The 23,700-nt window shown below is 44.0% G+C and overlaps 1 protein-coding gene across 5 annotated transcripts in view; it reads right to left on the bottom strand.

The window, feature by feature from the left end:
* Nucleotides 1–251: 251 nt before the first annotated feature.
* LOC121533662 (cAMP-specific 3',5'-cyclic phosphodiesterase 4D) overlaps nucleotides 252–23,700 on the bottom strand; it is a 119,875-nt gene continuing 96,426 nt past the window's right edge. For 4 of the 5 annotated variants that reach the window (XM_045205357.1, XM_045205355.1, XM_041839792.2 and 1 more), the window contains 9 exons: nucleotides 19,227–19,320; nucleotides 10,188–10,360; nucleotides 8,134–8,232; nucleotides 7,769–7,933; nucleotides 7,412–7,511; nucleotides 7,067–7,221; nucleotides 6,120–6,242; nucleotides 3,194–3,376; nucleotides 252–2,215 (listed from right to left, as the gene is read on the bottom strand). In XM_045205357.1, the coding sequence (XP_045061292.1) occupies nucleotides 1,658–2,215; nucleotides 3,194–3,376; nucleotides 6,120–6,242; nucleotides 7,067–7,221; nucleotides 7,412–7,511; nucleotides 7,769–7,933; nucleotides 8,134–8,232; nucleotides 10,188–10,360; nucleotides 19,227–19,320 (1,650 nt within the window). In that variant the 3' untranslated portion in view covers nucleotides 252–1,657. Of the gene's footprint in view, nucleotides 2,216–3,193; nucleotides 3,377–6,119; nucleotides 6,243–7,066; nucleotides 7,222–7,411; nucleotides 7,512–7,768; nucleotides 7,934–8,133; nucleotides 8,233–10,187; nucleotides 10,361–19,226; nucleotides 19,321–21,418; nucleotides 21,761–23,700 lie in introns of those variants that run through there. The other variant, XM_045205359.1, reaches the window with a different exon arrangement.

Below are 23,700 nucleotides of genomic sequence, written 5' to 3'. Positions count from 1 at the left end.
CATCCCTTTCAGATCTACACGTGTCTAGGTGTTAGGCCTAGGGTTGTTTCTGGACAGGAACTACAACTTTCAGTAAGCTGTCCAGTAGAATCATGGTTTGGCTCAAGCTCTTTAGAAATGAATGTACTTAATCTACAACAGAGATTGTAAAATGCTACTGTATGGTGGAGGCACCCTGATAACGATGCTTACAAAGCACAGAGACAACCAGACATAGTGAGGACATCCCAAATATAGAAAAGAAAACAGAACCATTTCAAATCATATTTAAAAAACGTGACACAAACGTAAAACATGATCACATAGAAACAAATACAATTTTACAAATATGAGTGTAAGTGGTGTTTGTCTAGATTTAAAACAACTTGTATTGGGTACCCCAATCAACCACAGTACTTCAGGAAATGTTTAAATACAAGAAAACAGAACCATTTCAAATCATATTTAAAAAACATGACACAAACGTAAAACATGATCACATAGAAACAAATACAATTTTACAAATATGAGTGTAAGTGGTGTTTGTCTAGATTTAAAACAACTTGTATTGGGTACCCCAATCAACCACAGTACTTCAGGAAATGTTTAAATACTTGACTTATATACAGTGGGGTCTGAAATTATTGACACCCCTGATAAAGAATAGCAATAATGACTGTATCAAATAAATAATTTCAAATACTGATCTATATTGTGTGCTACAAAAAATGTCAATTTTTTCTCAAAAAAATTATTGACACCCCTAAAGATTCCTATAAATTAGTATTTACCAAGGGTGTCAATAATTTCAGACCCCACTGTATATAATTATACTGGTACTGTTTGTTTCATACTCCATACTTAACTTGCTTTAGTTCTCAAACTCATTAACTTTTTAATTTAGATCAATAGATGGTGCCAGAGAAAAATAAATATGTCAAATCAGTTATGTATTTTTGCATAACTTGAACCTCTTGAGGTTCTAAGAGCTGTTTGTCGTTAGCAACACAACTCGAAACAGGCAGTCTAGGTTAAGGGGTACCCAAGAAGTCTGTGCTACATTAAAATCCTTTCTCTCTTCATACCCTGAGGTTTAATTCACAATTCTCTCACTATTCAGGTACATACTGGATTTGGTAAAACTTATCATTCACAGAATTCTCAAAGAGACTAAATAAAATAAATGAGTTTATGCTTACTGAATTCAAACAAATATAATCCCCTAATTGTATGGTGCAAAAGTTCCAAGACCCTGTCAACTGATCACAATCCTTACAATATTCCATTGAAAATATCTAGATTCCATCATTTTGAGGAAGACATTGTTTTGTCAGTAGAATTCCTTGCTTCATCAGGAGACATTGGTGAGACTGGTTAGCATGTAGTTAGTTCTCTACCTTTGATCAGCTAGACATATACAGCAGTCTGTGTCTGACACTTTACCCCCAGAATCAACTACAGAAAGCAGGACTAAAAAGTCCCATCTGGCACACAGAAACTTCTTGTTCTACAAGATTAAAAGGTGGGGAAGTGGCCAGTGTAAAGGTGTCTCCAGTGTAATGGGACTGTTGTCATTACAGACTGTTGTCAAAAAGCCCACCCTGCGCGTCCAATTGCTGCTGGGACCCACGAACCAAGGCAGGGACTGAACAAGGTCCCGGGTGGGCCAGGGTTGGTGTTACGTGCCAAGCCGTAGGTACGCTACACTACTCCCTTCCTGGCCCAGTTCTCTGTCCCTATCGTCTCTGTCGTCCCCGTCCAGCCCGGGGCTCAACGTCCTGAGATGGCCAGGGCTCCTGACCGACATGGTGGTCAGACTGAGGGCCCGGCCAGGGTGAGGGGAGGGGGGCCGGTATCTGGTGCTGCTGCTGGGCTCTGGGGATAGAGACAGGGCCGGGGTCTTCCTAGAGGTCTCTCCCCCCTGTGACCTCTCCTCCTCGGGGGGGCTCTCCAGGTCTGACTCGACGTCGCCCTCCTCCTCCTCCTCCTCCAGGGTGAGTTCAAACTGGAACTTGTCCCCTGTGGAGGTGCAGCAGCCCCCCGCCATGGCCTCCAGGGCCTCTGGCCCCCCGTCAAGGTCCCTGTCCTCGAGGGTGGGTGAGGGGCTGCGCTGGATCATACTCTGGTACCACTCCCGGTTGTCCTCCAGCGTGTCCAGGATGTCCTGGGCGTCAGGGTGGACCAGGTCAGCCCACGTCTCCCACAGAGGGTGGACAATGTAGTCTATGAATCCTACCTGCAGGGGGGAGTAAATAAACGCACAAAGACCCATACTTGTGAACTTTTGCTAAATCCATTGGTTTAAACCATTGGTCTCAAACGGCTAGTTGCTAGCTTTTCTCATAGACCATGCTGGGAAAATTAGCCACGATGCTATATCCAGTAACTACATTCTTATCAGCCAATTAAAATCGTCAACGTAGTTGGATCTGATCCCAACACGTTCTCACTAAAGCATCCATTGAACTTCGAGCCAACTGTCTTAGCAGACTGCGCCCCCAATCAGTCATAATGGTTTGGAAAAAATACAACCAGTTCACAAGACCACCGTAGCTACGAATATAAACATATAATCCTCCGACATGTTTTCTTCCCTGTAAAAGCACATGGATGTGTATGAAACGGTAAGCAAAAACATGGAATTTGGTCATATATGCGGAAATGTGCCTTACTGCCTTTTGAATTTTGTGTAACGTCAGTAGCCTAGTCATGGAAGCATCATGCAAAATATATTGGAGCACTCCACTTACCAAGACCATTGGTAAGAAACTAAACCAAGCAGTTGGATGGTTTAACAATCTCCCTCTGGTGGCGAAGTTGACCTGTTTAACAAATACGATTGCTTGGTGGCTATAACGTTTAATGTCTCTGATAAGTTGATTTGTTATTTAGTTACCGGATCGAATTATCTGCTCAGCTGGCCGTCCCCAGCATCGTGGCTAATTTTGCCAGGTTGGCCTATGAGAAAAGCTAGCAGCTAGCCATTTAAGACCAATGATTTAAAATAATGGTCTTAGCAAAAGTTAACGAGTATGGCCCCACACTGTTTTGAGTTGATGGGTTTCAACAGACAGTATGACAATAATTTGCAAGCAACTGGGTCTGTTAAGCAGTGCCAAAGATCTGCGGGTGGGTTTGCAGATTTGCATGCGTGAGAGAGCCTGTGTGCCTGTGCCTGCGTGCTTGTATGCATTGCACATGCGCTGTACAGTACCTGGGTCTTCTCAACGGAGGCGTTGTGTTTATCACACATAGGGCTGATCTCCATGCCCTTGTCCCTCTCCCTGTCCCCCTGGGTGAAGAACTCCACCATGATGCGGTCCGTCCATTTGCGGTAGACCTCCAGGGGCTTGGTGGGATTACTCAGGTCAGCACAGTGAACCATGTTCTGCAGGACCTTGAGACACGCACGGAGGACCCATGTTAGTTCTCAGTTTATCTATTGCTTTGATATTTTCAGAAGATTCTTTATTACATATATATTTTGTCATTTCTATTTCAGGCATTTACGTAGAAACCTACATTTACACACTATGAAGTCTTGAGCTACACTATATATACAAAAGTATGTGGACACCCTTTCAAATTAGTGGATTCGGCTATTTCAGCCACACCCGCTGCTGACAGGTGTATAAAATTGATCACAGCCATGCAATCTCCATAGACAAACATTGGCAGTAGAATGGCCTTACTGAAGAGCTCAGTGACCTTCAACGTGGCACCATCATAGGATGCCACCTTTCCAACAAGTCAGTTCATCAACTTTCTGCCCTGCTAGAGCTGCCCCAGTCAACTGTAAGTGCTGTTATTGTGAAGTGGAGACGTCTAGGAGCAGCAATGTCTCAGCCACAAAGTGGTAGGCCACACAAGCTCACAGAACGGGACCGCCGAGTGCTGAAGCGCATAGAGCGTAAAAATAATCTGTCCTCGGTTGCAATACTCACTACCGAGTTCCAAACTGCCTCTGGAAGCAAGGTCAGCACAATAACTGTTCGTCGGGAGCTTCATGAAATGGGTTTCCATGGTCGAGCAGCCGCACACAAGCCAAAGATCACCATGCGCAATGCCAAGCATCTGCTGGAGTGGTGAAAGGTTGCCGCCATTGGACTCTGGAGCAGTGGAAACGCGTTCTCTGGAATGATGAATTACGCTTCACCTTCTGGCAGTCCGACGGACAAATCTGGGTTTGGATGATGCCAGGAGAACACTACCTGCCCCAATGCTTAGTGCAACTGTAAAGTTTGGTGGAGGAGGAATAATGGTCTGGGGCTGTTTTTCATGGTTCGCACTAGAGCATACAATGACATTCTAGACAATTCAGTGCTTCCAACTTTGTGGCAACAGTTTGGGGAAGGCCTGACAATGCCCCAGTGCACAAAGCCAGGTCCATACAGAAATGGTTTGTTGAGATCGGTGTGGAAGAACTTGTCTGGCCTGCACAGAGCCCTGACCTCAACCCCATCCAACACCGTTGGGATGAATTGGAACACCGACTGCGAGCCAGGCCTATTTGCCCCAACATCGGTGCCCGACCTCACTAATGCTTTGTGGCTGAATGGAAGTAAGTCTCCATTCACTTTCACAGATCACTTTCGCAGTCAAAAAGCAATAATTAACATTAGTTGGTATTCAGCAGTCATAAAAGTATGCCTTATTTACTTTGAAGAACTGCTAAAATAGTGATTTTGTCAGACAGCATAGGCAGCAGCTCTATAGAGATGAGTTGATGACTTGGAAATATTAAATAAATATTTTATTCATCAAATAAAACAAATGTAATATACGCAACAACTGAAATATTTCATTAAAGTAATGTGAATAAATATTGGTTAATAAATGATAAGCAGCAATGGGCAGTCACTACCATCATGGGGCTTGTATTAGGCCTAATTGTTTTATTCTGTGTTACAGCATTCAACCAACATAATGCATAGCGCAATACATAAAAAAATAAATTTAAAAAAATCGAAAAACCGTAATTATTTTTTTATAATCTAACCAAAACCGAACCCACCTCAAAAAGCGAAAATTGCTCAGCACTAGTCAGGGGCGGACTTAGTGATTTGGAGGCCCCATGCGGAGGCCAGTCTGAGGCACCCCCATGTCTACTTAACAAAATCATGGCTACTGAGCGAAGAGCTGTTCGGAGCCGGCTCTTTTAGGTGAGTGGGGCAGAATGAAAAGGCTAACTGAAAACACTTGAAATGCCCTTCACTAGGAAAGGTTTTTGTATCACCACATACTCTAGAACAGGGGTGGGCAATAATTTTGTCTCAAAAGCCACATTGGGTTTTCAGAATTCAACGGTGGGCCGCACAGATGTCTTTCCAGACCGATTTGTTAGTCAAAAGCAAATTTGCGGGGCCAGAAAAAGGGCAGTTCTTTTAAAACATAGGCTTATAGGGCCATTATCCTTTCAACATACTTTCTATCTGGTTTTAGTTAGTTAGGGATGCACTGATGTGGAAATGATTTGGAATCTCGACCAATAACTAACCAATATATATATATTTTAATTTTATGGCCTTTTTAACCATTCTAGCACATATACAAACTGCAACCAAGTTTCTATGTTCATAAGGCTAATAAGAAAATAGGTAAAATGGCTTGAATATGGGAAAGGTGTAACAATTTTAATTTGCATAATAAATGAGTGAAATGCATCAGAAAGGTAGGCTAATCGAATGTTCAGGAAAACATAATCAGGTAATAATGTGTGTAGAAAAAAATATATGCATTGTTTTCAATCGTGGTTTGCTCACAGTCCCTTCTAACGTGTCCTGCGCAGCTTGTGAGTTTCGTAGAGGGAAATAGAAAGAGTTTTAGCTTTCAGGAATGGGGTCATAATAGCTAATAGACCCAAGTGTTCAAAAGTTAGCGCCAAATTTGGAGAAAGAAAAGCGAATCCACTCCATTTGTCACAACCAGAGACGGTCACAACCGCTAAATAGCACACATCGGAGGAGGGCCTCGGGCGGAGGAGGAATGCAAGATAACTGAAAAATTATGTATTATTAAACGAAATGATGGCAAGTTCGCAAGGCCCCTGATGATGTGACGCCCCAGGCAATTGCCTGAGTTGCCTAATGGTAAGTCCGCCACTGCCCGTGGTGTCTACTAATCTAGGAATGACCTCTGACCTGGATGCGGTCTGAGTAGTTGTCCAGCAGCAGCACTCCCAGACTGGTCACCTTCTTGGTCTCCACCATGGTCTTCAGGTCAGCCAGGAAGTTCATGTGCTTGGACATGTCAGTGGCCAACACCTGCAGAGGACAATACTCATTCATCACACTTACTTCAGTCACTAAGTCCAATGGCTCAGTGGGTTAGAGCATGGTGCTGCCCACATCCAGGGTTGTGTTGTGGGTTTGATTCCCACATGGGCCACATACTGAATATACACTGAGTGTACAAAACATTAGGAACACCTTCCTAATATTGAGTTGCACCCCTTTTAGCCTCAGAACAGCCTCAATTTGTCTGGGCATGGACTCTACAAGGCGTCGAAAGCATTTCCAAAGTGTTGACTCCAATACTTCCCACAGTTGTGCCAAGTTGGCTGGATGTCCTTTGGGTGGTGGACCATTCTTGATGCACACGGCAAACTGTTGAGTGTGAAAAACCCAGCAGTGTTGCAGTTCTTGACACACTCAAACCGGTGCGCCTGGCACCTACTACCATACCCCGTTCAAAGGCACTTAAATATTTTGTCTTGCCCATTCACTCTCTGACTGGCATACATACACAATCCATGTCTCAAGGCTTAAAAATCCTTCTTTAACCTGTCTCCTCCCCTTCATCTACACTGACTGAAGTGGAAATAACAGGTGACATCAATAAGGGATCATAGCTTTCACCTTGATTCACCTGGTCAGTCGATATCATGGAAAGAGTAAGTTCCTAATGTTTTGTACACTCAGTATGTGTTAAATGTACCGTTAAGTGACTTTGGGAAAAAGGTTTTGCTAAATGGCCATATTATTATGATGTTAGCTAATTCCTTATCATGTTTAACTATGATAACAGGGAGGTGTGTAGCTAAAATGTTATTTCTATTAAATTCCAATTAATTCAGTCAGTGTCTCACCATGTCGATGACCATCTTCCTGAGGGACTGTCCCTGTTTCTTGCTGAGGCTCTGGAAGATGTCACAGTTGTCCTCCTGCAGCAGCTTGAAGCCCACGGCCAGGTGGTGGTTCTCCAGGACCGAGGCGTCATTGTACATCAGAGCCAGCTCAGAGTCTACAGTAGGAGCACACACACTGTGAGTAATGCAACAAGAATTCCAAGGCACTCCTGTATTCAGTGATGTAACGCCTTACAGATGCTATAATGTAGTCTTCACAGAAGTAGATCCGAAACACATTTAGCTCCAAAAGGACATATCCTTTATATCTAATCAGTGAGATTGCTAATGAGGGATGGGACTGACTTGTGTTGATGAGGAACTGGTTGGACACTCCGGGGTGATCCACGTCGTGTATGGCACTGGCAAACAGAGCAGCCATGATCTCCAGGTCAGTGAAGACAGCCTGAAAACAATCAACAGACACTTTTGTGTTACTACTACTGTTAAGTGTTACTAAGTATTAACACTTACCGTGGGATTTTTTTTTGTAACCTTATCTTTACTATTATAACCATGAACAAATGCCTTCTCCCTCAATATTCATTGATAAAGTTGATGAAATCCAAAGCCATGCACAGGGCAAGTCTACTAACTAGATTAGAATATAGAATATGGCTGGACATCATCCTTTAATCGTCCTTATAATGGAGCGTCCCATACCTCCAGGGCAGGGGTGGAGAGGAGGACATGAGTGGACTGTACCACGTCGGCAGCGTGGATGTTGTTGTGGTAGGCCACGTCGGTGTGGTAGTGGTCCTCCAGGGTCATCATGAAGGTGACGAAGGTGTCGGCTGGGATCTTAAAGTTCTTCAGCAGCTCTCGCTCCTGAGTTTGGGGAGCAACAGAAACCAGGCTCACAGAAGAGTAGACCAAATACGTAAGAAACATAGGGGTAAAGTATTGCAGCGAATTCGGGGTAGCCCAAACCGGGACTCAAACCCCTGGCCAATACACTAAGAGATGAAAATGCCTTGGCGAGAATGCTAGAAAATGCTACAATTGGGAAAGTAATGGAAGACTCATACCTGGAAAATGGAGTACATGACCACCGTCAAAGGCCGATTCCCGGAGTATTCAGCTATCTTGAAAATATCTAGACCCCATCTGTTGATGTCTTCAAATTCCTAGAACGACAACACAACATTCAATGAGAAAAAGTCTGATATGGCAATTAAGCAGATAAAAAAAAAAAGTTATTTTATTTATTTATTAGACTTTTTTAACACGCATAACAAAAGACATGAACATGGCACAAAAAAGTCAGACTTTTTCAATTGCAATCCTCCAGAGGGCAGATGATGTGACAACTTATAATAATTAATAATACGTCACTGATGGCAGCAGATAAAAACTGAATGACATAAATAACATTAAAGGCCAAGCAATAAGCATTCAATAAGTATCTTATCCATTCTTCAGTGTAAAATGGGGTAAACAAACTCTGTTAGTAGCTACGCAATAGCACTCCTACATTACAATAATGAGAGATCATAAAACAGTGCCTTTATGTACCACAATCCTATGGTCATAATGAGAGGTGTGAACATCTAAATTAGCCCATTGTACAAATAATTTATTCATTTTCTTCTGAATAAAGGCCCTGGGGCCAGTGGCTTTTATAGCACCATGTTTACGACTATTGTAAGCCCTCCAGTCATAAAAACACTAAAATCTTTTAGGAATGGAGTGAAGAGATTCATAGAGTATTTGTAGTATGTCTGACGTGTGAAAGGCAAGTAATGGTCTCTACCACTCAGCTACACACACCCATACTGACACTCTTCACATTCACACATACTGACATACACACCCATGCTCTCACACTCACTACTGACACCTCACCCATGCTCTCACTCTCACTACTGACACCTCACCCATGCTCACACACTCACTACTGACACCTCACCCATGCTCACACACTCACTACTGACACCTCACCCATGCTCACACACTCACTACTGACACCTCACCCATGCTCACACACTCACTACTGACACCTCACCCATGCTCACACACTCACTACTGACATACACACCCATGCTCTCACACCCACTACTGACACCTCACCCATGCTCTCACACCCACTACTGACACCTCACCCATGCTCACACTCTCACTACTGACACCTCACCCATGCTCACACACTCACTACTGACACCTCACCCATGCTCACACACTCACTACTGACACCTCACCCATGCTCACACACTCACTACTGACACCTCACCCATGCTCACACACTCACTACTGACACCTCACCCATGCTCACACACTCACTACTGACACCTCACCCATGCTCACACACTCACTACTGACACCTCACCCATGCTCACACACTCACTACTGACACCTCACCCATGCTCACACACTCACTAGTGACACCTCACCCATGCTCACACACTCACTACTTACACCTCACCCATGCTCACACACTCACTACTGACACCTCACCCATGCTCACACACTCACTACTGACACCTCACCCATGCTCACACACTCACTAGTGACACCTCACACATGCACTCACACTCACTCATTACCATGCACACACCACATACGCTGCTGCCACAACTGATTGATTGATTATAGAGATTCATATTACCATTCGATGCTGCTATATTGTTTATTACTATTATTATTACCATTAGTATTTATCCTGCTACTAGCCACTTTACATATACATTCCTTCCTCAATCACTCCAGTACCCCTGCACATTGTAATAACGCTACTGGCACTGCACTGACCTGTATACAAGACCTGTACAGTATATAACTGCATTCTCGTGTTTCTTTATTATTATACTTTTTTTCCATTTCACATGTTTTATTTCTTATCTATTTTAGCTACTACCGTTATTGTGCATTGTTTTACACCTGATGTATCCTGTGCATGTGACAATAAAACTTGAGACGTAATGTGTTTTTCTTCACATATAATAATACGGTGATTAAGCAGACGCTTTAGATCTGTCATCCATGTGGGAAACAAACCATTAAGCTGCCAACACCATGCTCTAACCCACTGAGTGTGTTTGTGCCCGTCTGTGTGTGTGTGTGTGTGTGTGTACTTGGCACCCACCGTGGCCAGTAGACCCTCATGGAGGGTGCTGACCCCAAAGCGGGGGATCTGGGTAGGGGCGAGGCTGGGGCTGAGGGCAGGTTTCTTCACCGCAACGATCTGGGACATGGGCTTGTTCTTCTTGTCCTTGTCTTTAGGAGGCCCAGACATAATCTCAACATCATGCTGCTTTTCTACAAATACAGAGACAGAGCGAGAGAGAGAGACAGAGCGAGAGAGAGAGACAGAGCGAGAGCGAGAGACAGAGCGAGAGAGAGAGACAGAGCGAGAGAGAGAGAAAGAGAGAGAGAGAGATGCCCATTGGACTATTACTATGTATTGGTGGTAGGAGGAGAGCCCTGAGCATATGCCAGCCAGTAAAGCAGGTATATTATTTATTTTTTATTTCAACCAATATAGGGGGACACAGTTGATTGTTAATCTTACTAACTATAGCTAATCTAATCTTTATCCATCACAAATCAGGTGAGAAATGAATTAGACTAGTAGTAGGAATACTACTTCAACCGATAACTCTCCAGCAAATGTAATCTCTCAACCAATAATGATTCCTGGTAGTCAGACAGTGACAAATATGACAAGCTCTATTTTCATGTCATCCGACCATAGCACCGCCTGGAGTTTGATAAATGGCATTGGCACTTGGATTGGAACCGGTGCTATGGTCAGACAACATTAAAATAGAGCTCTTTGACCACGCACAAAAACCTGGATGCCTCTGCCAGGAGGCTGTCACTTGGCCGGAAGTGGATCTTTCACCAAGACAATAACCCCAAGCACTAATCAAAATCCACAAAGAAATGGTTAACTGACCACAAAATCAACATTTTGCAATGGCCATCTCAGTCTCCAGACTTTAACCCCAATGAAAACCTGTGGTTTGAATTGAAGAGGGCAGTCCATAAGAGCAGATGAAAGATATCAAGGATCTGGAAAAATTCTGTATGGAGGAATGGTCTAAGATCCCTCCCAACATGTTCTCCAATCTCATAAAACATTTCAGAAAAAGGCTCAGTGTCGTTATCCTTGAAAAGCGTTTTGGTGAAGCTCCATTCCAATGACTGAATATAGGAATGGACAAAGCCATTGATCACGTGACACCATTCATTCCTATGTGAAGACTCAATAGCACATTGAAGCCAAATGGAGTCGGTTAAGATGGCGTCTCATGGAGGCATAACATGAGTAGTTTGAGCTACTCCAGGAAGTGACATTGCAGGGTAGCTTAGTGCTGCCCCCTCTCATTGAGTACACAAATAACTATAACGATAACTACAGTGACTTCAGAAAGTATTCACACCCCTGGACTTTTTCCACATTTTGTTGTGTTGAAGCCTGAATTTAAAATGAATTAAATTGAGATTTTGTGTCACTGACCTACACACAATACCCCATAATGTCAACGTGGAATTATGTTTTTTGAAATGTTTACAAATTAATTAAAAAGGAAAAGCTGAAATGTCTTGAGTCAATAAGTACTCAATCGCTTTGTTATGGCAAGCGTAAATAAGTTCAGTAGTAAATTTGCTTAATAAATCACATAATAATGTCACGATCGTTCATGAACGAGAAGGACCAAGGCGCAGCGTGATATGCATTCATATTTATTAACGAATAAACACACGACAAAAACAACAAACGAAACATGAAGTCCAAGGTAGACAAATAACATACCTTTCACGGAACAAGATCCCACACCCCACTAGTGCCAACAGGCTACCTAAGTATGGTCCCCAATCAGAGACAACGAGCTACAGCTGCCTCTGATTGGGAACCACCCTGGCCAACATAGATCTAAACGATCTAGAAACTAACATAGACAAACCCAACACAGAAAATACACACCCTGACTCAACAAATACAAGTCCCTAGAGTCAGGGCGTGACAGTACCCGCCCCCCAAAGGTGCGGACTCCGACTGCGCCACATAAACCTAACAGGGTAGGGGCCGGGTGGGCATTCCGCCTCGGAGGCGGATCCGGCTCCGGGTGTGACCACCACTTACTCTCCACCTCCCCGTTGCGCCCCTGGTCTGGTCTGGACCTTGGCGCGCTGCTTCCTCTCTCCTTCCTCCCACGAAGTACCACGCCCTGTCTGGACCCTGGTGTGGGAGACCCCGAACCTGGAGAGGGGCTGACGTCTGGGTCTGGGGTGGAGCCGCTAACCGGAACTGGATCAGGCACCGGTGGAGCGGACTGCTCTGGCTCTGGAGTGGAGCCGCTGACCGGAACTGGACTGGACCCCGGTGGAGCGGATTGCTCTGGCTCCGGAGTGGAGCAGCTGACCGGTGCCGTACCAGGCACCGGTGGAACAGGCACGGGCCGTGCCGGACTGGACACATGCACCCCTGGCTTGGTGCGGGGAGCAGGAACGGGCCGTACCGGACTGGCGACGCGCACCACTGGCCTGGTGCGGGGAGCAGGAACAGGCCGGGCCGGGCTGGCGACGCGCACCACTGGCTTGGTGCGAGGGACAGGAACAGGTCGGACCGGGCTGGCGACGCGCACCACTGACTTGGTGCGAGGGACAGGAACAGGCCGGACCGGGCTGGCGATGCGCACCACTGGCTTGATGCGAGGAGCAGGAACGGGCCGAACCATACTGGGAACACCCACCACTTGCTTAGTGCGGGAATCAGGAACGGGCCGGACCAGACTGGCGACACGCACCACTTGATTGGTGCGAGGAGCGGGACTGGGTTCCTTCATTAACCCCCGCTCCTTCTGCTGCCTAACCAGCTCCTCTCGCCGTGCCTCTACACTTTCCTTCTGTTCCCTCTGAACCAATGACCCCCTTAATCTGGCGGCCTCCTCTGCAAAACAGCTGAACCGCTCTATCGCGGCCTCCTGCTGCCTCGTCGTCCACGGCGTGAGCCCCCCCCTAAAAAATTGTTTGGGCTTGTCTCTCCCCCGTGATCATGGCCTCCATCCCTCTTGCCAGACTCTCGCTCATCTCCTCCCAAGTCCATCCTCTCTCCTCGTCACGCTGCTTGATCCAGGATTGGTGGGATCTTCTGTCACGATCGTTCATGAACGAGAAGGACCAAGGCGCAGCGTGATATGCATTCATATTTATTAACGAATAAACACACGACAAAAACAACAAACGAAATGTGAAGTCCAGGGTAGACAAATAACATACCTTTCACGGAACAAGATCCCACACCCCACTAGTGCCAACAGGCTACCTAAGTATGGTCCCCAATCAGAGACAACGAGCTACAGCTGCCTCTGATTGGGAACCACCCTGGCCAACATAGATCTAAACGATCTAGAAACTAACATAGACAAACCCAACACAGAAAATACACACTCTGACTCAACAAATACAAGTCCCTAGAGTCAGGGCGTGACAAATAAGTTGCATGGACTCACTCTGTGTGCAATAATAGTGTTTAATATGCTTTTTGAATGACTACCTCCTCCTTGTACCCCACACATACAATTATCTGTAAGGTCCCTCAGTCAAGCAGTGAATTTCAAACACAGATTCAACCACAAAGACCAGGGAGGTTTTCCAATGCCTCACAAAGAAGGGCACTTTGGATGGTGTATCAATACACCCAGTCACTATGAAGATACAGGCGTCCTTCCGAACTCAGTTTCCGGAGAGGAAGGAAACCGCTCAGTGATTTCACCATGAGGCCAATGGTGATTTAAAACAGTTACAGAGTTTAATGGCTGTGATAGGAGAAAACTGAGGATGGAACAACAACATTGTAGTTACTCCACAATACTAACCTGAATGACAGAGTGAAAAGAAGAAGGCTGTACATAATAAAAAATATTCCAAAACATGCATCCTGTTTGCAATAAGGCACTAAAGTAAAACTGTAAAAAAAAAAATTCAAAGAAATGACCTTTATGTCTCGAATACAAAGCGTTATGTTTGAGGCAAATCCAACACAACAGATCACTGAGTACCATTCTTCATATTTTCAAGCATGGTGGTGGCAGCATTATGTTATGGGTATGCTGGTCATTGGCAAGGACTAGGGAGTTTTTTGGGATAAAAATAAATGGAAAAAGCACAAGAAAAATCCTAGAGGAAAACCTGGTTCAGTGTGCTTTCCAACAGACACTGGGAGACAAATGCACCTTTTAGCAGGACAATAACCTAAAACACAAGGCCAAATCTACACTGGAGTTGCTTACCAAGACTACATTGAATGTTCCTGAGTGGCCTAATTACAGTTACAGTTTTAAATCGGCTTGAAAATCTATGGCAAGACTTGAAAATGGCTGTCTAGCAATGATCAACAGCCAACTTGACAGAGCTTGAAGAATTTTTTACAATCCAGGTGTGCAAAGCTCTTAGAGACTTACCTAGAACGACTCACAGCTGTAATCGCTGCCAAAGGAGATTCTAACATGTATTGACTCAGAGGTGTGAATACTTATGTAAACTGTTTTCATTTGCAAACATTTCTAAAAACATGTTTTCACTTTGTCATTATTAGGTATTGTGTGTAGATGGGTGAGAAAAAAATATATTTAATCAATTTTGAATTCAGGCTGTAACACAACAAAATGTGGAATAAGTGAAGGGGTATGAATACTTTATGTAGGCTCTGTATAGCGATAAATTATACAGAACAATAAACGTTGGCGAGCATCCACACCAGCGAAATGTTTATCATTTATTGTTCTGCAGTAGCCTACACCTGTCAATCAACTAATCAACGCATCCTACTGCAGGCTGTAGGCCTATTAATAAGGTGTAACACAGACGATTCAGTGCTTCAGGGTATGTTCATTGTCATAGTGACAACTCCAAATTGTACATGTAATGAAAAATAATATAGAAACTCGTATCTAAATGTAGGAATTCCACAACACTGTTTAGCCTATGTATCTTTTACAGCATGCCATTGCTTGCCTCGTTGCTTAAGTGGTTGGAAGTTTTTTCTAATGGATGTCAATTCCTTTGGGTCTTCTTTTTCACTGTGCTCATCTCTGTCTGTCCTGTGCAACTATTTGCAATGTATCAGTGTAACAATGTTATCAGAACTGGCCAAAGATCACACCAACGCACTCTCCTAAACTTTCCACAACAGTTAATTTGGCCTAGACCTATTTTACATTCAGCAATCAGCAAGAGCAGCCCTGCTTCTCTCCACAAAAAGGCTATTAGGCCTAGTATATATATATATATAATTTTTTTTTTTTATATATATTTTTTTTATGAATATCTTATAGCTTTTATAGCTTTTGTAGCCTATAGCTTTTCCTGGGATTTCAAGAGAAGAGGAATAGCGGAGAAGCTTGCATCCATATAGCCTATTGCGCACGCGAACAGCTGGAAGAGAGAGAGGCTAGAGTTGTGTAGCCGAAGTAAGAAGCTAAATATTAGCTAGATATGCCATTCATTAGCTAAATACTAGGGCTTTAAATATTTACCTGTCAAAGTGAAAGAAAAAAAGTTTACAGATTATGAAATGGCAGATCAGTGCATTCATCCAGGCTACACTCTGCAGTCCCCGGGCACGCAAAGCTCCACTATTGATTAGGCCTACGTTTTTAGACAATTCCATTTTCTACCTAGGCTACAACACAGTGCAATGTGGAATTTATTATTGTTATCAATTGAGTACACACTTATTGTCTAGGGCAGTAAACTGCAGCTATGTAGGCTAATTTGAATAACCGCTCAAACGTCCTGTTTTAAAAGCTTCATGACGAAATAACTGCATACAGCCTAGGACTGATTATGCAACCATTTGGATCAGTTATGGGTCTATTCTCAACAGTCTACAAGGTCCAGAAAGGTACATTAGCAGGCTACTCATTCAAGCTAATGTAGTCTAGCTTTTCCTGGGACTCCAAGAGCTAAAGAGGAATAGCTGCCTGTAGCTGAAAGCCAGCGGAGGCCGGGTGCTTAATTGCGCAAAGAGACCCTTGAAGACAGACTACAGAAGTGTAGCCTAAATTTATTTGCAAAATATTAGGCCTAATACTACAGTAAATAGCCTATACCCAATGAATTTACACAGTGAAAGTTTTTTTAAATCAGATAATGAAATGACAAGCTACTGTGAGCTCCCCGAAAATCTCCCCAATTGATTAATCTTTTTAGGGACAAGACAATTATCATACGTAGGCTATATCAACACAATGCAATAATTAATGTTATTTTTTCTAGTGAGTAAATCATTCTAGTATAGGCTGTTAAACTGCATTGAATATGTCATTTCAATAACAGCTAAAAAGCATTTTGAGTGCATGTTTCATTCCGAAATAATAATAATCTAGCCTAGTTTTTTTGACGGTTTACAAGGTCCAGAAAAGCACATTAGCAGGCCAGTCATAGTGTGTATTTTGTCAGGATGTATCGGGCATTAACAGACACTATCTGAAAATATGGCCTTCTCATACTGATATGCATGTTTGTTGTGGATCATCATTCTCCCAAGTCGTCCTATATCAGGCAAGTTTACTGTGCTGTGCTGTGCGCTCCTGTTCACTTGAATTAGAATTGTCTTCTTATTTGTATTTGTATTATTTATTATTTTGTATAATATATATTGTAATTTATTAGTTTTTTTGTATTTTACCCCCCTTTTTCGATCTTGTCTCATCGCTGCAACTCCCCAACGGGCTCGGGAGAGGTGAAGGTGGAGTCATGCGTCCTCCGAAACATGACCCGCCTAACCACACTCCTTAACACCCGCCAGCTTAACCCGGAAGCCAGCCGCACCAATGTGTCGGAGGAAACACTGTTCAACTGGCGACCGGGGTCAACCCGCAGGCACCCGGCCCACCACAAGGAGTCACTAGGGCGCAATGAGCCAAGTAAAGCCCCCCCGGCCAAACCCTCCCCTAACCCGGACAACGCTGGGCCAATTGTGCACCGTCCTATGGGACTCCCAGCCACGGCCGGTTGTGTCACAGCCCGGGAATGAACCCGGGTCTGTAGTAACGCCTCTAGCACTGCGATGCAGTACCTTAGAGCGCTGTGCCACTCGGGAGGCCCTATTTTGTATAATTTTTTATTACACAAAAAGATTGAAATTTTTCTATTCACTATAATGAGATTCTGCTAACAATGCCTGCAGTACCGCGGTCGGTCTTCAACTTCCGTGGCTGCAATGAGAGGGGGCAGTCGTTCTGCCACAATATTAGTTAAAGTGTGCGTTTGTAAATTCACTCTGGCTATCTACTCCGATTTCAGAGCAGCAAAAAAACATAATTAAATTGTTGCCAGCAGCACAGTTACAGTCACCAACTCTCTATACAACATGAAAACAGCCTAACCCCCTCTGGTAGGGCAAGTAAAATGGTCAGAGTGGGGTGTTTTCTCATTTGTGTCTAGAAGTAGCTAGCAAGCTAGCCAACTTTAGCCAGTTAGCTTAGGTGCTTGACTGCCGTTGTAAGGTCAGAACGCTAAGATCAATCGGACAAAGCTCTTAATTTACGAACGCCCAGAGCGCACTCCTGAGCGCCCTCTGGCACTCCAGAGGGAATTTACGAACACACCCAGACTGGGGTCTTGATGCAAAAAGCAGTCTAATAATATTATGGTCTCCATGGCAATACCAGACAATGTTTCCAGGAATGCCATGCTGACATGGTAATAGGCTAGCAGACATGCATGACTAAATATGCATATTTGTGTACTCCTATGCAGGGGCACAACTTTTATTATAAATATTATATATAATATGTTTCTAAACACTTCTACATTAATCTGGATTCTACCATGATTACGGATTATCCTGAATGAATCGTGAATAATGATGAATGAGAAAGTTACAGAGGGTCAAAGATCATACCCCCAAGACATGCTAACCTCTCACTATTACCATAACAGGGGAGGTTAGCATTTTTGTGGGGGTATGATATTTGTGCATCTATAACTTTCTCACTCATCATTATTCACAATTAACTCAGGATTATCCATAATCATGGTGGAATCCACATTCATGTAGACGTATTATATTCTTATTTACAATAAGTGACCCCAAAATGACCCCAAAAGGGTCATACAGTATTAGATTGTGTAGAAATGCAGGAAATGAGCTTTAGATGCCCCAAAAAAATCTGAGGGAGGACCCCCAGACCCCACGCCAGGTTATGTCCTTCTAAAACCAAAGTTGCGCCCCTGCTCCTATGCAACCAAATACTGCAGGTTGTGCAACCTATGTTCATCCTCTGAATATGTTGGCATGTTCAGTACTCCAACACATTATATACATAAAATGCTGTAATAATTTGGTAATATTTCTGTGAAGGGAGGCCTTCACAGGGTGCCTGCTATCTCTATCTTGAAGGGGGCACTGAGTATGAGAGTGGATGTATGAATGTTTATGTTTATCCTTTATTTCACTGATCAGTATCATAAACCATATTTAATCAACGTACAGTTATATGCATACTTTCATCATTTCACCCTGATATGTTATTCTTAAGTATTTGTATGAATGGGAGATGTAATGTCATTATGTTGTGCTATCATTTGTTCTCTCTCTGTTCCGTCTCTCTCCTCCCTCTATCCCTGATCACAGGTGACGAGCTGCACCTGTGACCAGTGGGAATGGTATATAGTGGAGTGCTATGGGGTGGGGCTTCAAGTCTCCTGGTTCAAGACCTGGGAGAACATGAGTCTGTGAGGAGGCCTTCCTCTTGCCACCTGTACCATGTGTTTGTTATTTTCAGCCTGAAGGCCATGTATTTGTAATAAATATGCCTCCATTTTTGCATCAGACAACGTGGTCCTGCGATTCCTTTCATAGATACGGCCTGTCTGTGACAATCTCCTACGAATACCCTCTTAATAATGCATTCTAAGTGCATTTATAATAATAATGATGCACAACATAGGCACTGATAACTACTCACGAACATCTTTGACTACATTTATAGAGCATTATGACCAAGGCTGTATAACGCCTTATAAAGCAAATAAATATTGTATTATGTACCAGCATTTGAGCAGGATGAATGCTTTACATCAATTCCTACTTGGCAGTAGGGTCAAAATAAATACCTTGCGTGGCCATTGTAGTGCCAGGAGCCATACTTGGAGCGCTGTTGTCACTCACCTAGGAAAGTGTTGGCGATAAACTCTGAGACTTGGTTTCCTGACCGGCTGGTTTCTGACAATTGGGTGAGCTCTCTGTTCAGCATCCTTTTGAACTGGGGGACAAGATCAGACACCAGGCATCAGTGACACAAGTTCACACATGGATATACTGTACAGTGTGGAAAGTAGAAAATGCCTCAGTAGAACATGTGTACCAGCATTAGAGTTCTTCTCACACTTTAATGTGGATGACTGACTTATCTCTTTGTGTATAAACAATTTGGAAAATTATAAATTAATCAAACAAAATGAGAGTTCAAAATGGCAAAAAAAAATGACATTATGTTTGGTGTGATTTTTCACATCACACATTTAAGCGTCGGGAGTAACTAACAAGTAAATCATATGACAGTAGTGATTTATTTGATCACGTCATACTTAATAACATGTCTGGTAAGACCAGAAAATGAATTTAAAAAACATGTATTTAAAACAAAACAATCAAACTTCTACCATGACACAACCTCATACAAACCCCAAGTCTATTCAGTGCATCACACATTTTGTTGTTGTTGTTATTTATTTCATACTAAACACATGCACAACAAATATTGCACCATATTTAGCTGAATTAGCTCTGTGGGTATTTTCCATCTGCAGGGACATACATTCCCCATTGCACAGTCGTTCCATGAATGGGGATAAATGACAAACCAGGGAAATATAGCAATATCACTAGCAGACAGTGTAGCACACACCCCAGACAGAAAGAAGGAGGGACATTCTTTTAAAAACAGAGCAGTGTGGTTCCCATGGCGAATCATGGTACACAGAGGCAGCCGTGCTCAGTGAGTGGTTCATTGAGAGTGAGCGCGGGGCATTGGGAAGGGAGGGGAGGGCACGATGTCTTCAGCCCATTATGTAATCACACACGTGGGTACAAGACGGGGGAGCGCACCACGCCAGCCATACAAACCACCGTATACGGTCTTAAAGGAGACGGTGCATGTGCACACACGCTGAGACATTCAGTATGGAACGTGTAGTGTACTCAAAGGGAAACAGGAATGTGTGTACACACAGAGGTGTACACACACACACACACACACACACACACACACACACAATATGTGATAACTTGTCTAGACACACAATAATAGGCAGTTTTATACACTACATGGCCAAAAGTATGTGGACACCCCTTCAAATGAGTGGATTCGGCTATTTCAGCCACATCCGTTGCTGACAGGTGTATAAAATCGAGCACACAGCCATGCAATCTCAACAGACAAACATTGGCAGTAGAATGGCCCGTACTGAAGAGCTCAGTGACTTTCAACGTGGCACCATCATAAGATGCCACCTTTCCAACAAGTCAGTTCGTCAAATTTCTGCCCTGCTAGAGCTGCCCCGGTCAACTGTAAGTGTTGTTATTGTGAAGTTAAACATCTAGGAGCAACAACAGCTCAGCTGCTAAGTGGTAGGCCACACAAGCTCACAGAACGGGACCGCCGAGTGCTGAAGCGCGTAGCGTGTAAAAATCGTCTGTCCTCGGTTGCAACACTCACTACCGAGTTCCAAACCGCCTCTGGAAGCAACGTCAGCACCAGAACGATTCATCGGGAGCTTCATGAAATGAGTTTCCATGGCCGAGCAGCCGCACACAAGCCTAAAATCACCATGCGCAATGCCAAGCGTCGGCTGGAGTGGTGTAAAGCTTGCCGCCATTGGACTCTTGAGCAGTGGAAACTTGTTCTCTGGAGTGATGAATCACGCTTCACCATCTGGCAGTCCGACGGTCGAATCTGGGTTTGACGGATGCTAGGAGAACGCTACCTGTCCCAATGTATAGTGCCAACTGTAAAGTTTGCTGCCCTTTTTCTGGCCCGCAAATTTGCTTTTGGCTAACAAATCGGCCTGGAAAAACGTTATGTGAGGCCCGCCGTTGAATTCTGAAAATGCCCATTATTTTGGAATGAGATGTTTGACGAGCAGGTGGCCACATACTTTTGGCTATGTAGTGTACCATCTCACTGACATAACATGCAAAAACACAGATACATCCTAAAACATACTGTGTCCTACAGTACACCTACAGTACACCAAAGCACACTTATCGTCATGCAGACAACCCTTTAAGAAGTTTGCACTGCAATAACAGAAAATTACATTCTGACACCCTTGAGCACACACACATTCCCGCGCACTCACCTGTATGAGTGTCCAAGACATAGAAAACAAAGTAACTTCGGGCAACCCAGTGGACACATGTTGAATCAAAAACAAAGACGAGCGAGCAGTACAAACCAACTCTGGTGAATAAAATCCAGTAGCAGATTCTACAGGTCTATCCAATGAGTTTTGTCACAAACTGACAGTCCGTACATCCGAGATTGAAAGAGGGGGAAGAGATCAAACAGTCGTTAGCCGAAGACGAGGTGTTCCCGTAGCCCTGAGCTGAGTAAGGAGGACAGAGGGCACAGAGGGGACATGGGGGACGGGCAGTGGATGGCAAGGGGACAGACAGTCCAGCTAGGTGCAGGGCACCAGAGCGCATGGCTGACTGCTGCTCCTTCCTCCACCATCACACTCTCAATGTAAACACAGAGACTGTGGGGAAGGAGTGCGAGCTAGAGGGAGGGAGGGAGGGAGTACAAGAGAGGAAAGTCTCCCCCTCCCTGTGTGTATCTCCCCTTCAACTGCCTACATGCGGGATACCCCCTAGCCAATCAGCTACAGAGGCTGGAGGGATGCAAGGGGTATTATTGGTTGTGGGTGTAAAGGGGGGGGGGGAGTGAGAGAGGTGGGGGCTGAGAGAGAGAGAGGGGGATACATAATGCTTCAGGGAGGAGTGGAGTGGAAAGAAGGGATGTGAATCGATGCGACTGGTTAACTCTTTCAATGGGAAGGATGGGCTCCTTTCATATGTTGGAGTGTGTTTGTGTCTGAATGGGAGGAGGGCGTGTGCATCAGCTCAATGATCACTGTATACCCAAATATTAAGTAGAGGGAGAATGCAGCAGCAGAAGTCAACTGCCTACATCTGTAAAAATGTAAATACTGCAATGCAACAAGAACCAAACTACTTGGTGGAGGGTCCAAATAATAAGTGGTCATATCTGTGAATCCGTGGTTGCCATGGCGCCGTGAGGTCGCCTAGGCAGAAAGCTCTGTAAATATTGTACATATTTCAATAGTTTTAGGTGTTTTTGGACAGATTTTTTAAAATCTTTTTTAATCAACTTTTTATTTTGTTAGCTAATTAAGTTTTGATTGTATCTACACTGAACCAGAATATAAATGCAACATGTAAAGTGTTGGTCCCATGTTTCATGAGCTGAAATAAAAGATCCCAGAAATGTTCCATACACACAAAAGCCTTATTTCTCTCAAATTTTGTGCACAAATTTGTTTACATCCCTGTTAGTGAGCATTTCTCCTTTGCCAAGATAGTCCATCCACCTGACAGATGTGGCATATCAAGAAGCTGATTAAACAGCATGATCATTACACAGGTGCACCTTTTGCTGGGGACAATAAAAGGCCACTCTAAAATGTGCAGTTTGGTCACACAACACAATGCCACAGATGTCTCAAGTTTCGAGGGAGCGTGCAATTGGCATGCTGACTGCCAGTGAATGTCATGTTAATTTCTCTTCCATAAGCTGCCTCCAACGTTGTTTTAGAGAATTCGGCAGTACGTACAAACGGACTCACAACCGCAGACCACGTGTATGGCGTTGTGTGAGCGAGCGGATTGCTGATGTCAACGTTGTGAACAGAGTGACCCATGGTGGCGGTGGGGTTATGGTATGGGCAAGCATAAGCTATGGATAACGAATACAATTGCAGTTTATCAATGGCAATTTTAATGCACTGAGATACTGTGACGAGATCCTGAGGCCCATTGTCGTGCCATTCATCCACTGCCATCACCTCATGTTTCAGCATGATAACGCACAGCCCCATGTCGCAAGGATTTGTACACAATTCCTGGAAGATGGACATTTCCCAGTTCTTCCATGGCCTGCATACTCACCAGACATGTCACCCTTTTGTTTGGGATACTCTGGATCGACTTGTACGATGGCGTGTTCCAGTTCCCGCCAATATCTAGCAACTTCGCACAGTCATTGAAGAGGAGTGGGACAACATTCCACAGGCCACAATCAACAGCCTGATCAACTCTATGCAAAGGAGATGTGTCGCTGTGCATGAGGCAAATGGTGGTCACACCAGATACTGACTGGTTTTCTGATCCACGCCCCTACCTTTTTTTAAGGTATCTGTGACCAACAGATGCATATCTGTATTCCCAAATTGTTGCATATTGCGTTTATATTTTTGTTCAGTATATATTGATCCACAGCAGTGTAAGTCAGTTATTTTACCAACTGAACTGAGAAGCTAGCTATTTAGCTAGCTACATTTACATTTTAGTCATTTAGCAGACGCTCTTATCCAGAGCGACTTACAGGAGCATTTAGGGTTAA

This window comes from Coregonus clupeaformis, chromosome 20, assembly GCF_020615455.1.
Source record: "Coregonus clupeaformis isolate EN_2021a chromosome 20, ASM2061545v1, whole genome shotgun sequence".
In the NCBI taxonomy this organism is placed as follows: Eukaryota; Metazoa; Chordata; class Actinopteri; order Salmoniformes; family Salmonidae; genus Coregonus; species Coregonus clupeaformis.
This window is presented reverse-complemented; position numbering and strand designations above follow the sequence as displayed.